The 16,444-nt window shown below is 42.7% G+C and overlaps 1 protein-coding gene across 2 annotated transcripts in view; it reads left to right on the forward strand.

Moving 5' to 3' along the window:
• Positions 1-16,444, forward strand: part of MIPOL1 (mirror-image polydactyly 1) — a 314,859-nt gene that overhangs the window by 75,324 nt on the left and 223,091 nt on the right. For both annotated transcript variants that reach the window (XM_066608446.1, XM_066608447.1), the window contains one exon: positions 14,365-14,519. In XM_066608446.1, coding sequence (XP_066464543.1) covers positions 14,365-14,519 — 155 coding nt within the window. The remainder of the gene's footprint in view (positions 1-14,364; positions 14,520-16,444) is intronic.

Below are 16,444 nucleotides of genomic sequence, written 5' to 3' on the forward strand. Positions count from 1 at the left end.
AGCGGATTTTAGGGTATCTGTGGCGTGTTTGCTTAGACTTCGTGCAGGCGGCAAATCTGTGTGCACTTACAACACTAGAGGCAACTGCAGGTTTGCAGTTTGGACTTGTAGGTACAATGTGTGCCGTTGTGTGGAACCTCTGCTGTAAAAAACTAGTACATTGAGGATCAGTGTGGGCCTATAGACTTATGTTGTAAGACCGCTTTGTGCATTAGGCCAGGCTTATGCAACCATGTGAGCCCGCTTGCCGCTCACGAGAGTCTTGCGCATGGGCACGCAGCAAATATGTAATGACATGTGTACTTGCTGCATGCCAGCAATCCCCACTCACTATCTTGGCGTCTATGCGTCCACCGATATCAAAGGACCCAGGTTGTGCCAAGAAAATATTCCCCACATCTTTACTTCACCTCCACCAGAATGAACTGTTGACATCAGACAAGAAGGGTTCATCAACCCACACTGCTTGTGCCAAATTCTAACCCTCCCATCAGCATGCTACAAAAGAAATCTAGATTCATCTGACCAGCTGATATTTTTCCACTGCTCAGTGGTCACATTTTTGCAAACGTTTGCCCACTTTATTTCAGTTTCTGTTAGACAGACAGCAATGGTGCTTGAGTTGGTTGTCTGCTGTTACAGCCCAGCCATGCTTTCGAATGACAACTTGGGCGCTCGGACACATTAATTGGAGCACCAACTTAGTATTCCAGCTGCAATTTGTCTGCTTGTGTACTACCTGCTCCTCAGAATGATTCTTGACATCCTCCTCCTGACTCCTTTCATTGACTTGTTTACGTCAACAAGATTTTCTTTCATTGAATGCTTTTTTTTGATCACACCATTATTGGTATACTCTTATACTCTTGCTATTGTAGCACAAGAAACACCCTGAGTATAAAGACCAGGTTGGGTCTTCAGCTGTTAGTCACAGCCGAGGACCTGGACAAGACAGAAGCATTTTTTAACCGCTTCTGCCTTCTTGTTTGCAGGCTACATAGTTCTCAATGTGTGCTATGTAGCGAATAGAGAAAGTGCAAGTGGCACTTAAAGAGGTTGTCCCGCGAAACAAAGTAGGGTTCAGCACTTCTGTATGGCCATATTAATGCACTTTGTAATATACATCGTGCATTAATTATGAGCCATACAGAAGTTATTCACTTACCTGTTCCGTTGCTAGCGTCCCCGTCTCCATGGTGCCGTCTAATCTTCAGCGTCTAATCGCCCGATTAGACGCGCTTGCGCAGTCCGGTCTTCTCCTTTGCTGAATGGGGCCGCTCGTGACGGAGAGCGGCTCCTCGTAGCTCCGCCCCGTCACGTGTGCCGATTCCAGCCAATCAGGAGGCTGGAATCGGCAATGGACCGCACAGAAGCCCTGCGGTCCACCGAGGGTGAAGATCCCGGCGGCCATCTTCACAAGGTAAGTATGAAGACGCCGGACCGCGGGGATTCGGGTAAGTACTATCTGTTTTTTTTTTTTTTATCCCTGCATCGGGTTTGTCTCGCGCCGAACGGGGGGGGGCTATTTTGAAAAAAAAACCCCGTTTTGGCGCGGGACAACCCCTTTAAGCTATTCCACCCTAATAGCGATCATGTGACCACCGATGAACTCTGGCAGTGACTACTGTTATTACAGGAGGATGTATTCCCTGTAACTGGGGCTCATGTTACAATGAAAAAGTGTGAAATTTAAAAAAAATAAAGATATTGACCCACCTCCGACACCAACCTAAACGGTTGCCATATAAGCCCTGTAATTCAAAATCATATATTAAAACTTCAAACAAAATGAGGAAACCATACTTGCACTTTACTTTAGCATAAATATACAAATTTTACAAATACCTATAAATAATTTTTTTTTTTTGCTTTTTACATCTTGGAAAAAAATTTTTGAAAAAGATTTAAAAAATATCCCTATATGTCAGGAAAAAAACACAGCAAAATAATTTTGGTGGCTGAAGAAAAAAAAATACTACATGGATAAAATCCCTAAAAAGTATCTGGTCCTTTATTACCCAAACTCTCTGGTCCTTAAGGGGTTAAGAATAAATTGAACCAAGAGAATTGACTCCGTTTGTGATGCATACATAAGAGCATACCACAACCAAGGGGCCGTTTACACCAAATGATTTATTGTTTTAGCGAGAGAACGATGTCGGAGTTCGCTCCGTCGCTCTCAGCCAGCCTGTTTATACAGCAGATACATCGTCGGCTCATTCAAATGCAAAATCATTCAGTCGTTCGCGTTCGCTGTATAAGTGAGAACAACTGAACGATCGCTGTTTCAACCGAACGATTAGTGAATGAGCCGACGGTGATTTTATGAACGAAAAGCGGATGATGTGTTCAGCGTCTGATCCGTCGCTGCTGTTACATTGAACAATTATTGGTCATTTTAGCTCATTTTTGAGCAATAATCATTGCTTTGCCTTCCACTGGATCAACAAGGGGCTGGGGGGTGGAAACAGGCTGAACTAGATGGACATTGTCTTCTGTCAGCCTGACATACTATGTTACTAAATTCTGTGTAAAAGGTCTTAAAATGAAATCCGTCTGATGCATTTCATAAACAGGAGTAGCATCTGTGCGCTGCACCCACTCCTCGGTGAGCCCGTACAATCCCTGCCACTAGGTGACCTTTGAATATCTTAATTGCTTCCCATTCTATAATAAGTTATTGTGGCTGTGTTGGGCGTCCTATCAGTTCCATGTATTACACATTTTTCGGGCATACGCCTATTCTGATAACTGCTGCTGAGGGCACCTGAGGTCTTCACTTCTTTTCTATTTCCTGACAAGGAATTCCCCGATATCTTTGCCCATATTTTACCTGTCCAACAGCCTCACCATGAAGCTCTAAAGCAGTCACAGTGCATGATGAATCTTATCTCGTTAGTACGGGTGTGGTAGTCATTAGCAGAACTTCAGTGTAGTGATGCTGCAGCATCCCATTGGGACAAGGTGAATGTTCTGTTACCAGGTGGTGCTGATAAACTCTTGGTTCGGACCACAAAATGTGACATAGAACAATGATATTTCACAGTTATTCTACATAGTCCCCTCGGAAATCAGTGCTCTTCTGACTGCGGTGTTGCAACTTCTTCAACCCATCCAAATAGAATTCTATTGGTTGGTCAGCCGCTGTAATTGCATCAGAAATTGAGACAAATTTGGTTCCTTTGAGGTGTTTCTTCAAATTACAAAATAGAGGATAGTCCAAGGGTGCCAGATCAGATGAATAAGGAGGTTGATCCAGCTCCCCGAAGGCCCGGTCTGCCAGCTTGCTCTGGGTGATGGGCGCATTGGCATTGTCATGCAAAAATGCACCTTTTTGACTTCAGTGTGTCCTTCCGTTTTTCCAGAAGTGTTGTGTATTACACAGCTGTAATAATAGACCCCTTTGGAAGATAGTCCAGGTATTAATGTATTATGTCGCCACTTGAAGTTAGGGGTGGTGACATAATGCAGCAGTGTCAAAAAAAAATGTAACGCCTCCAGTTTGTGATTGGCTGGGGGCATGTTTCATAGCCGAAGTGTCGTCCTCAGGCCTGCTGCACCAGGAGTGTCTGCGGCGGCACATCGGCAGCAAGTGTGAGCGGGCTACCTGGCGTCAGAGAGCACAGAGCCGGCGCCCACAACGGAACAGACTGCAGGCGGCCAGCACACCGCTCTGAGGCGGCGGAGGGGTAAGCGAGGTACCGGGCGTCTGAGACACCACAGAGGCGCTGACTGCATGACAGCAGAGAGCCGGCGGCCGGGGGCCCTAAGACAAAAGCGCCGCTGGACGGAGCACAGCAACACCACAAGGGGTGAGGAGCAGTGAGACACCTGCCAGGTGCTCCAGGGACAGTGAGAGCTGCAGCGTGTGCATTCATTGTTGCCGGCCCTGGAAGCTTAGGGTGAGAGTTAGTTTTGTCCTTAGGCTTAGACTACTACGTGTAAATACTGGCATGTTACCGCTGGAACTGTTACCGTCGGTTACGTGCCCCGCGCATGCGCCGGCCCGAAGAAAGAAGATCCGGCCGCGACGGAGTGAAGATGAAGTCGCGGCGAAGGGAAGATCCGGAGCAGGTGAGTAAATTCCGATTTTAGTCTCCCGCGGATCCGGATGGCTTCCGTAGGCTTCAATAGAAGCCCGTGGGAGCCGTCCCCGCGGGAGACCCGCACGAAAATGGAGCATGGTCCAGATTTTTTCATGCTCCATTTTTAAAAAATCACTTTTATTGACCATCCGCGGGTATTGATCTACCCGCGGGTGGTCAATGCATCCCTATGGGATGTGGATCCGCGGGCCAGAGAAGAGTTAAAATCCGCTGCGGATTTTAATTCTTCTTTTGCCAGTGGGCATGAGGCCTTAAAGTTATAATGTTTTTTGTTGATTGTTGCTTTATTAACCCTAGACCTGTTTTATTTTTATACAGCATTTAAAAAAGTCGATATATTGAAATATCGATAGTTTTCCACCGATATTTTACAATAATCGATAGTTTGTTCAGCGATAGTCGATACTATCGATATTTTTGTGTCGATGTCCCAACCTTAAATAATACCGATAGTCCGTAAGCAGTATCCCATCTTTGTCCTAGAAGACAGACCACTTCTTCGCTGCTCTGCCCTCCGTTGCAGTGTAATATGCTGCAGGCTCCGCCATGTTGTCTTTAAACCTGCATAACTTCAGAATGGCGCATGATATCGTGCCCAAATTTGCTCACAAAGTATTGCAACAACTGAGCTTTCATATGATGTAACTTTTATTGTTGTGAAAACCACAGAAGATGACAAAGCCAAGGACTCATAATGACAAGCTGGGTGTAAATTATATACCAGCTGTATACTACCTCAATGCAGATACCATGCAAACATTTGAATCCATTTGCCATTGACTTCCATTATAGCAAAATCATGTAGTTGCCTATGCTTTCTGGTACAGCATCTTCAAAAAGTAATATCCAGATGCAAACTTGATAAACATATGTCAAAGGGAAATCTTTCAGCATGCGTCTTCCCTATAGAAAGCAATGGGGACATTGCACTATATGTCTCTATGTATACCTTCAGCATAGGACTTGATGCGGACCTTCATCATAGTACAGACCTTTCACAGCCGCGTGGAGATGCGGCAGTTTCACCATTCAGCAGCAGGGCTTATCGTTAAGAGATTAATCTGTCCACATGATCAAAATCCCTTTAACTCCACCCTCACAAAGCCTTTTAGCGTTGAATGAATGAGGATGATGCCTAATACTGTACATCATTTATGGTGCTTAACCGTTTAATACACATTTTAATTATTTTATACAAATTAGATGCAAATCCAGATATTGGAGTTGTGATATAGTTTTCAGCCACTAGAGGGAGCAGTGTCTTACGTTTTCCAGAGTTCTGGCGTTTTGTTCTTTATTTTTATTATAAGTGTCTGGTGATGGAAAGAAAAAATACCAACAAATACTATAACAAGAGGATCCAAATGTACCTCTAAGGCTTGACGTGATTGTCCAGAACTACCATTAGAGTAAAGTAGTAAACCACTTTTAATTGTGTTCATTCATTTGGATTTAGTCATTTAAAAGGTAGTATGGTAACTAAAAAGCCAGTCAGATAGTAAATACCTTGCAATCAAGAACATCACGAACTGTACCTTGCATAGCATTGTCCTAAATACTCATCTGTGCATATGAAGGCTATTCATGGATCTCACAGGTTACAGATGTAGCAGAGTGTAACACGACTTACCGCATCATGAGAACTTTCTGTGCCAAAGTTGTTTTCCTTTCAATTGTTTTACAATGGGTTTTGTTGTATGAGGATGAAAACAGATTTTCAATGGCTTACAATATGATAACTTGACGCAAAAAGTTATCACCATCAAATTAAAGGGGTTTGCCCCTGACTTCCAATTGCTTCACAGCCCCCCTCCGTAAGCTTTGCTGCATCTGTATACATAATTGTTTCCTATTGGTGCACTAAACTGACCTTTTTAATCCAAAACAGTTTATGTAATGTAACCCAAACCTCCTCCCCAAATTTTATTTAAAAGATTTTTTTCTTTTTTGGGGTGGAGAAGGAGGAACTAAGATTTGTCATTACTATTATACTAATAAAAGAGCCAGCCAGACCCTGGTGGAATAGCTGTGGTAACGCACATGGAAATCTACCTGTTGATATACATGGGTTTAGGGTGGATTAATTCTAGTTTTTTAATGGGTGTCCGCTGTGGACAAAATGTGTGGTGGGTGAACCTGGCCTTATGCAGGGTGTCCCACTCGATGGAGGCCTGAAAAGAATCAGCTGTAGCTCCAAGAATATTGAAAACATTTTAATGGCATTTGGTCAAAACATACCTTACTCAATGAGAATCAGTAAACCCTCATTAGATGCTGTGAGTGCCCCCCATTTGCAGTCAAGCGCTCCTGAACCCTCCTGCTCCATATTGCTGACCGTAGATGTTGGGGTAGCATGGTGTGCTGAGTGAGCCAGGTTAGCTAGCTGGGCAGACTGTCTTCCTTGCCGGTGACTGCCGCCGTTTGGACGGAGAGCGCAATGAACATGTTTCTTATTCTTTTTGAGTAAAGTATGTTTTGACCAAATTTCATTAAAATCTGTTCATCAGTCTTGGAGTTCTAGCAGGTTATTCCTGGCCTCCGGTGAGTGGGACACCCTGCAGGTTTCTGATATGGTCTGACATAATATCCTACAAGCCAGTGGTGGTACAGAAGAAGTGACTTAGAATAGTAGCTTTAGAGCTTATGGAAACATGGGTTATAGAACTTGTATTGTATCAGAAATCTCCTATCTACATGATAAGCATAACTTGCTGATTTGTGGGGGGCTTCTCCTACCTGCATTGATGTCAGAATGAATGGAGTGCTGGCTGAGCATGATCAGTTGGCACTCTTTTCATTTTAATGGGGCTGATGGAAATACTCGAGCGTTTGCCGCTCAGCTATCTCTGGCAGTTGCAATGAAAAGTATTGAAGTGCAAGCGCGCTTGAGTGACCAGCATTTCATACAGTCTTCTCCGTACTTCGGTGGGTGCAGTAAGCCTGCAATAAGCAGGACAGGGGAAATGGGACCCTTGTTCTTGGCATCAGTGGGTCTCAGCTGGATAATGTACGGCTGAAAATGGACCTAGATAAGCTGGGGGCTTGGGTTGAAAAATGGCAAATGAAGTTCAATGTTGATAAATGTAAGGTTATGCCCATGGGCAGGAGAAACGGATGTCAGCAATATACACTAAATGGGGTACTGCTAGGGAAAAGTGATATGGAAAAAGAGCTGGGGTACTAGTGGATTGTAAATTAAACTGGAGTAACCAATGCCTGTCAGCTGCTGCAAAAGCTAATAAAGTCTTGGGGTGCATCAAAAGAGGTATAGGGGTGAGGGACGAGAACATTATTCTTCCACTAGTCAGGCCCCACATGGAATACTGTGTACAGTTCTGGATACTGCTGTTTAGGAAAGATGTTACAGTGCTTGAGAGAGTTCAAAGAAGGGCGTCTAAATTAAAGGGGTTGTCTCGCGAAAGCAAGTGGGGTTAAGCACTTCTGTATGGCCATATTAATGCACTTTGTAATATACATCGTGCATTAAATATGAGCCATACAGAAGTTATTCACTTACCTTCCCTGCGCTGGCGTCCCCGTCTCCATGGCTCCGTCTAACTTCAGCGTTTAATCGCCCGATTAGACGCGCTTGCGCAGAAGGGTCTTCTGCCTTCGGGTCTGTCCGGCGGCAGCGGCGTTCTGGCCCCGCCCCTTCTACGCATCATCACGTAGCTCCGCCCCGTCACGTGTGCCGATTCCAGCCAATCAGGAGGGCGATTAGACGCTGAAGTTAGACGGAGCCATGGAGACGGGGACGCCAGCGCAGGGAAGGTAAGTGAATAACTTCTGTATGGCTCATATTTAATGCACGATGTATATTACAAAGTGCATTAATATGGCCATACAGAAGTGCTTAACCCCACTTGCTTTTGCGAGACAACCCCTTTAATAAACGGAATGAGGGAACTGGAATACCCAGGGAGGTTATCAAAATGGGGATTATTCACCCAGGAAAAAAGACGGCTAAGGGTTGATCAAATAACTATGTATAAATACATCAGGGGACAATACAAGGATCTCTCCCAGGATCTGTTTATACCCAGAACAGCGACGGTAACAAGAGGGCATCCGCTACGTCTAGAAGACAGCAGGTTTCATCACCAACATAGAAGGGGGTTCTTTACTGTAAGAGCAGTGAGACTGTGGAACTCTGCCCGAGGATGTGGTGATGGCAAAATCCATAGAGGAGTTTAAGAGCGGACTAGATGTTTTTATAGAACTCTATGACATTACAGGATATAGACATTAAATAACCAGCGGGGTTGTTGATCCGGGTCTTGGAGTCAGGTAGGAACTTTTCAAATGTTGATCCAGGGATTATTCTGATTGCCATTATGGAGTTGGGAAGGAAAGTTTTTCCTCAAAAAGGGCTAAATTGGCTTCTGCCTCATTGGGGTTTTTTTGCCTTCCTCTGGATCAGCAAAGAAGGGGTTGAAACAGGCTGAACCAGATGCACATTGTCATTTTTCAGCCTATCATACTATGTTACTAATGAATTATCCCTTATACTGTGGATAGAGGATAACTTGTGATTTTAGTATAACCGCTTTAAAGTTAAACTCCAGACAGAAATAACCCAAAAAACTTTTTGCTTGGTGTAGGAGCCCTCTCCCAACGTCTTGCCTAACTTAGACTGAGCACATAGTGACCAGTTCTGGGGGATGATTACTGGAGAGGTTATAATACTGACGGCGCAGTACATCCTCATGGCACCCTATGTAGGGAGACTTTATCCATAGGAAGAAGACAGAAAGAACCTTCTACCTTTTATTAATGTACACAGGTAAGGTCTCATGCATATGACTATGTTACAAGTGTCCATGGATTATGTTGCAAATTGCAGCTCAGTCCCATTCACTTCAATGGAGCTGAGCTTCAATATCAGACACAACCCATAGACAGGTGTGGAGCTGCTTTTGGAAAGAGTAGTCCTGTTTTTCTAATTCTGGATAACCCCTTTAATGTCTCATTTTGAACAGTTGAGGGGATATCTGGTATTGCAGTTTAGATACTTTGGTTCACATTATTTAACACAAGGTATTTTGTGCTTTTTGTAGTAAAGATGTTGTTTACTTAATACTCGACACATTACCTGAACGGACCCACTTCTTTATAACCCGCTGAAATCAGATCAGCTTAAGACTTCACAGCATTGTCACTGAAAATCTGTAACCTCTTTTCTGTAGTTCACCTAATGATATGCTATCAGCCTTTTCTTACAAGTACTTGCAGTAATACCATGGCACACGTCCAAGGACGCATTCTCAGACAGGTATCCACCATGGCGAATGCTCAGTATCGAGCACCTACTGAATAGATGTCAACTGTGAATATAAGCTTTGTTTATGGGTTTCACATGAAGACACAATGACCTCACAAAAGCCAGTGCCATAAGTGTACAGTATATACAGTGATGACAACCCGAAGAAATTCTGTATTCATTTAATGGTGGAGATATGGTACTACTTTACGGTTCTGGAAGAGATGGCTTAAAGGAGTTATCCAAGATTAGGATGTGCGTTTTTTCTCCCTCAAAACAGCGCCTCACTTGCCCATAGGCTGTATATGGTATTGCAGATCAATTCGTTCACTTGTTTGGGGTAGACTGCATTAATAGATTCGGTTCGTGGACAATGGTGCTACTATTTTTGGTAGAAAGCAGAAACGTCTTCCTGTTACTGAACAACCCCTTTTAACATAGGCATTGAATTAAAAATGCCAACAACTAGACAAATGCTTGAATGTCAAAATATTTGATTATAACCTTTATTTTCCCCTTCCTTTCCTGTTTCCTGTCTTAGGCCCCCTGCACACGGGCGGAAATTCCACGTGCCCACTACCATAGGATTGCACTAGATAATGCAACCCTATGCACACAGCCACGATTTGTCCGTGTGAAAACACGTGCGGAAAACAAATTGCGGCATGTCCTATTTCTGTGTGGGTCTCGCAGAGGCCCGCACAAAAGCGTCAGTAGTGACGGTCCTGCTCCGCTCTGCGCATGCGCTGGCTGGGTGGCAGCCGGCACATAGTGCAGAGAGAAGACGCCGGGAGCGGGTGAGCCGCAGGTCTCTGCAGGGGCACGGGACCGCATCCCGCTGCGAGCATTCTCGCAGCGGGATCCAACCCAGCTGTCTGCAGGTGGCCTTAGTGCCTTCCTTTCTCCTTTTCTTCCCTCTTTCTTTTCTTCCTTCCTCGTTTTCTTCTGTTCTTCCTTCCTCGTTTTCTTCTGTTCTTCCTTTCTTTCTTTCTTCTTCCCTTTCATCCCTCCTTTTCTCCTTCCCATTTTCTTCCTTCCCTCCCTCTTTCTTCCTTTCTTCCTTCCTCTCTACCCTGCCTCACTGTTCTTTCCATCCCCTTCCTTCTCTTCCTCCTTTCATCCCTTTTTTCCCCTTCTTTTATCCCTGTTGCTACATCCCTCTTCCGTCCTTCTCTCTCTTCTTTCCTTCCTTCCCTTCTCCCTTCTTTCCCTTCCTCTGCTTTATTTCCTTTCTTTCATTCCTTCCCTTTTCTTTCTTTCCTTATCTCTATTCTTTCCTTCCTTCCCTCCCCTTACTTTCATTCATTCCCTTTTCTTTCCTTCCTTATCTCTATTCTTTCCTTCCCTTTCTCCTCCTTCTTTCATGCATTCCCTCTTTTTCCCTTCCTTCTTCCTTTCTTCCCTTCTTTTCTTTCCTCTCTACTTTCCCTTGTTCCCTCTTTCTTCCCTCTCTGTCATTTCTTTTCTTTTTCCCTACTTTCCTCTTTCCTCTCTTGCCTCCTTTTCTTTCCCCTGCATTTTCTTGCTTCCTTACCCTCATACACCGAGCTTCTTATAAGGAGCAACAAAGCATTGCTATGTGACTGGCTGTAGATTCTATATGATAATACATATATAAGTACATATTTTTTTGCAGGATTGATCATGCTTTGCTGCGGGTTAATACATGTGAACGCACGTGTCAGTCATTCTAACAGGTTGTGTAGGGGTGATGAAGTGATTGAGCCGTCTTTGCATTTGATCATTTGTTCAAGAAAAAATCTTGTAAATGTTTCTTGTCCGGCAGCAGCTGTTATTCCAGACAGTTCACGTTGTGTGTGGTATTTATAGATGAAAACTGCTAAAATGTGCATTCTGTTCATGTGTAGGTAAGTGTGTCATCAGCTTCACATCTAAAATGACCTTAAACGGTCCACTAACACGTCAAACAACTTGTGCTTATATCATAACCAATGTGATAATTAGCAAACCGGCTATGTACTTTATTTACCTAAAATCATGTTTTTGTGCTGAAACATCCCTCTGAAGGGCTGTCTCTTTTCCAGCTAGCTAGCTGTCCACTACCAGGTAGCTCTTGATTGGCAGGTGGGAACCCTAAGGGCTCTCGTCCATGGGCATTGCGAAATCCCGCAGAGCCGTGAGCCTATGTGATAGGCTCACCGCGGAGAATCGCGGCAATTCGCAGCATGCTGCGAATTGCTGGTCGCGAGCGGGGAATCGCAATGATTCTCCGCTCATGGACTGGGGATCTGCACTTTCTGCAGGGAACGCAATTCAAAAACGCCTGTGGACAGGCAAACTAAGACTGTGCAGAGGATGAGTCATCACTGCTTATTGAGCTGCATGCAGAAAGGAGGATGAGGGAAAGACACTGACACATGGAGAGCTGCAAGTAGAGATAATGGTGAAATCGTTTGCTGCGTATACACATGCACACTGCTAAGTCTTTTTGCACACTCCTGTCTGATGAGGTTATGTTTGTGTGTTATTAGCATTTAGAAAGCAAGAATCCCTGTAGTTCTCTACAGACTGTCTATAGCACATAGCACCAGCTCCTCCCAACAGTCCTGAGAGGATGAAGAAACTGATATATACTCTTCAGGATATAAGCCATATAACGGGCAAAAAGAGGGTTGTTCCTCATGTACATACACATAGCACCTTATTCTGAAAAGTTATTTGATAACTCATGTATTTGTAAAGAGCTAAAATCTCTGTAATATAGTACAGTGCCATAATCATCATCTATTTATACCTGACAATTCATGTAAAGGGGTATTCTGTTTCAGCAAATAAGTACATAATCAAGTGATAAATGTTCCAACGTGGTATTTTTTATTATTTTCTCTTGTCATTCATCATATCTGCTTGTTGTAATCCAGTAGAAAACTTTATTTTTTACTTCATTGGGATTGAAACCTGTCCGGGGCCATGTGTTGAACACACAGGTAGATTGCTGTAAGAGACACGTCTCTGATAACTGTATTGTAAATGTAATATAACCTGTATGTCCTTCACATGACCAGGACAAATCTTAGTACAACTATTACACTCTGCAGGAGGCAAAGTCTAAAAGTACAATGCTGATAGTACAATGCACTGCAATACAGAAGTATTGCAGTGTATTATACAGGCGTTCAAGTCCCCTTAATGGAATCAAATATTAAGAGTTAAATGAAAACAATTTGGTGTATATTACTTTAAAAAGGTTAATTAAGCAATATAAAATAAATATAGTTTGTTATTATTACCAAGTCTCTAAAAGTCAGAACTATTAACATATCACGGTATGTATTCCGCATATTAAAAGCTATAAAAAAGTAATGCCAGAACTGCTGTTTTATGGCCACCTCCCAAAAATGTAAGGAAAAGTGATCAAAAAGTCATATGTATGCCAAAATAGTACCAATAAAATGTGCAGCTCACCCCACTAAAAAAACAAGCAGCACGCAGCTCCGTTCAGAAGACCCATAATTTGGTTTTGTGGCAACACAAAGCAATTTTTTAAAAGATTTTATTTTGGAAAAATAGTAAAACATAGTAAAATTAGTATATTAGTGCAAAATTAAGCTAAATTGTCTGTTTGTTTTTTTTCCCCTCACAGTGAATGTTGTAAAATTGAAACCTAAAAAAAATGTACATAATTTTTTTTTTCCAGTTCCACCCTATGAAATAATGGTTTAAACGTTTACCAATAGATTACATGGTACAGACCGAGCAAAGGTGAACTTGACATTTACCAAGTTATGGTAACTTAGCTACAGTGTACTACCATGCTGTACATGATCACAAGGCACCCATCATGCTAATGATTGCTATAGATGTATATTAAATGGTGCCTTCAGATGATGCAACTTGCCCCCCCCCAATAAACAAGTCCTCAAATGGCTTCATTAGCAGAGAACTAAAACGGTTATGGCTTTTGGATGGATAAACAAAAGTATATAAATGCCAACAACTAACCAACTGCCATTTCCTACATTCCTTATCTGGTGGTATGGACTCCCAGCTGCTGGTGGCGCCTTATCATTAGATCCCTACACCCAGCTTCATTGGATTTAAAGGGCCAGTGCACAGGATTTCCAACCTATTGCCATCCTGCTCTATTTCCCATCTTCCAAGCAAAACAAAATAAAGTAGCAGTCAGGGTTTATTGGTGAATTATAATATGTATTATAAATGTGTATACATTTATTACAGGGGAGAGATGTAAGTGAACTTACTCTCTTGAGGGGATTATCAACCCCATCACTGTTGAATTGAGCCTTCTCATCAATTTTAATAAATTGGTATAATAAATTCTCCATCTCTCAATCACTAGGAGTCCACGATTGTGTTGAGCCACAAGCATTTAATTTATTGGAGCCCAGATCAAACATTAGTCAATATGGACATTAGGAATGCAACACATTTCGAGGTTTATCCTTATCCCTTTATCAAGCATATATATAAGCCATAGTGTAATAAGGGAACTATATATACAAGATGCATTCTTACTTTGATGTTCCTTGTTCGCTTCGCAGTCATAAAGTGACTACCACCTCCACCACGGCTGGCGCCGGGAACTGTGCATGCTCATGACCGGAATTAAACGCTTGTGGCTCAGCACAATCGTGGACTGCTAGTGATTAAGAAAATTTATACCAGTGTGATTTCTAATTGTATTGAAGGTGTAGGGCGCTGTCCTCCATTTTTGCATTTATTTGCTATTTTCCATTTTCATTAACCTCTGTTTTCCATGTGTAGTTGAACACCACTTTCTTGGATCCTCTGTGTTTTCCAACTTTGATTCTATGTGATGTCTATATATTGGATTTTCTGATATACATGCTTGGATATTTGATAATCTGGCTCCTAACAATGCCCGATTATAGGAATTCTTTGTGTATCTCTCTGGAATATGTTTTTCTTGAATAATTGATAAAATTCACATTTCACAGAGATATACAATTGAGTCATTGACCTATAACGGTAATGATATATTATTCTTGTTGGTAGATTTCTGTATCACATGATCGAAAAATGGAACCTGTAACTCCAAAAGCAAGGAAATCTCGAGGACTTGAGTCAGAGTTTATCCCTGTACCCACCCCAAGGAATTTATTAGCACTGAAGATGCCAACTACAGTGCAGAATGACATCCAGGAGCCGAGGTAAATGCATGTCTATATTTTGTATGTACATTGTAATGTCTCATTTTCATGCGGTGTTGGGCTTTCTTTTTTTTGGCTCGCTAGAGGCAATGGTTCTGTACTACCCCCATCTTAATAGAACTTGAATAAATCAACCTTTAATTGCATCTGAATCTTTGTTGTTAACATTGTATCCTTAGGACATCTCATTAATAAGGTATAATAGGTTCTTTGTGAATTGTCCTATACAAAATAGACCTTAGTGACGTGATTGGCCCCAAAGTCACCTCCAAATGATTAAACGAGGTTGTCTTCTACTGGATCTTTGGGGCCTTCTATTATATTAAAGCCTGGGCCATTGAGTGGTCCTTTAGTGGGCCAGTCCAACCCTTGTGTCATTTTTTTAGCATCTGGCTATGTGGGTTGTGTTGCTTCAGTTGGGGCAATGAGTAGTCAGGGTTGAGGGTGCCCATTGGTGTTGCAGCTGAGCCACCTTATCCACATGCAGAATTGCCGTGCTTCACCTATATTTGCCATAGTGTTGCAGCAAGTACAAGTGAAGCACAGCAACTAGCGTTGGTCTACACTTTTGCCGTTTATGCATGAGCCCCCAATACGTGTAAATTATCCTGAATTGTCATAAAGACCCAGCCAGTTAAAATGGGGTTGAACAATGACTAACAACAAGCCTCCACTTTTGTGTATGTAGTTACCAAATGTACAGAAGTGTATGTATATGATAAATACACTACCCTACCAAAAGTATTTGGACACCCCTATCAGTAGAATGGATTGTGTCATATTAGCAGGTCACGTGTCCTAAACCATGCTATGTAAGATGCAGGCCATGGGAGGTTTCAGCCATAGTTCTTGACGGGAACTGTTCACTGTTGCATATGCGAGTTATGCCGCTGCTCACAAGCCGTCCATAACAAAGCACAATACATCGACCTGTCTACAATTGTGCAAGAAGCATCATCATTGGACAGTTGACCAATGGAAAAATGTCTTATAGAGTGGCGAATCACACTACTCTATCTTCAAACCAGGTGGATGTTTCTCCGAATGGTCAGTAATACTTCCAACAAAACGTGTCTTGTCACAAACCCATTTCTGTTTTACGTTGATTTGAGGATATAGACGTTGCACGATTGGACTGGCATGCAGAGTCCCAACCTGAACCTACCGAACATATTTGGGGCGAACTGGAGCATCGGGTCAAGAAATTTGAACAACGTGCATCTTTTTTGAGAGAGCTCGCCAGACATTTGCAGGATGAATGGAGGGAAATACCAGCTGAAGCGTATCAGACATTAGTAGAAAGTATGCCATGGAGAGTGTCCAATGTCATTAGGGTCAAAGGAGGCCCCACTAAGTATTAATATATAGAAATAACTACTACTATTGATTCTTGCTTTAGTGTCCAATTCCTTTTGGTAGGATAGTGTATTAATGGTGACCTGCACAACATAGGAGATCACTTCCATTCTGTTGGAATAGTAATAACCAGGGGTGCTTTTAGCCTTTTTACCGCCTGAGATGAAAAGTGAAGTTATGACCCCTTTGCTCAAATTGCTCAAAAATAAGCTATATGTCCACCACAGTAATGCCCCTCCATAATCAGAAAATAACGGTGTGTCCCCCATGGATGCTGCACCCTGGTAGTAATCACCTATGCAGCATGTCACTCCCCATCTCCCCTCACAACTCCCTCGCACATTGCATTAATTACTGACGCTGAAGTCCAAGTAAGCCCTCTGTCATATTTCAGAGGAGAGACATTAGAATACGGGACAATGAAGAGAAATGAGCGGACACATGATGTGATTACACTAGGGGGCTGGAGGTTTGCATTAACACTAACTAATTTACAATGTGCCATAAGACTCATAGAAAAGCTAACTGTCATTGGCAAGGAAACTTTTTTTCTTACGCTGAACTTTAAT

Source organism: Eleutherodactylus coqui, chromosome 6 (genome assembly GCF_035609145.1).
Source record: "Eleutherodactylus coqui strain aEleCoq1 chromosome 6, aEleCoq1.hap1, whole genome shotgun sequence".
Taxonomy (NCBI): Eukaryota; Metazoa; Chordata; class Amphibia; order Anura; family Eleutherodactylidae; genus Eleutherodactylus; species Eleutherodactylus coqui.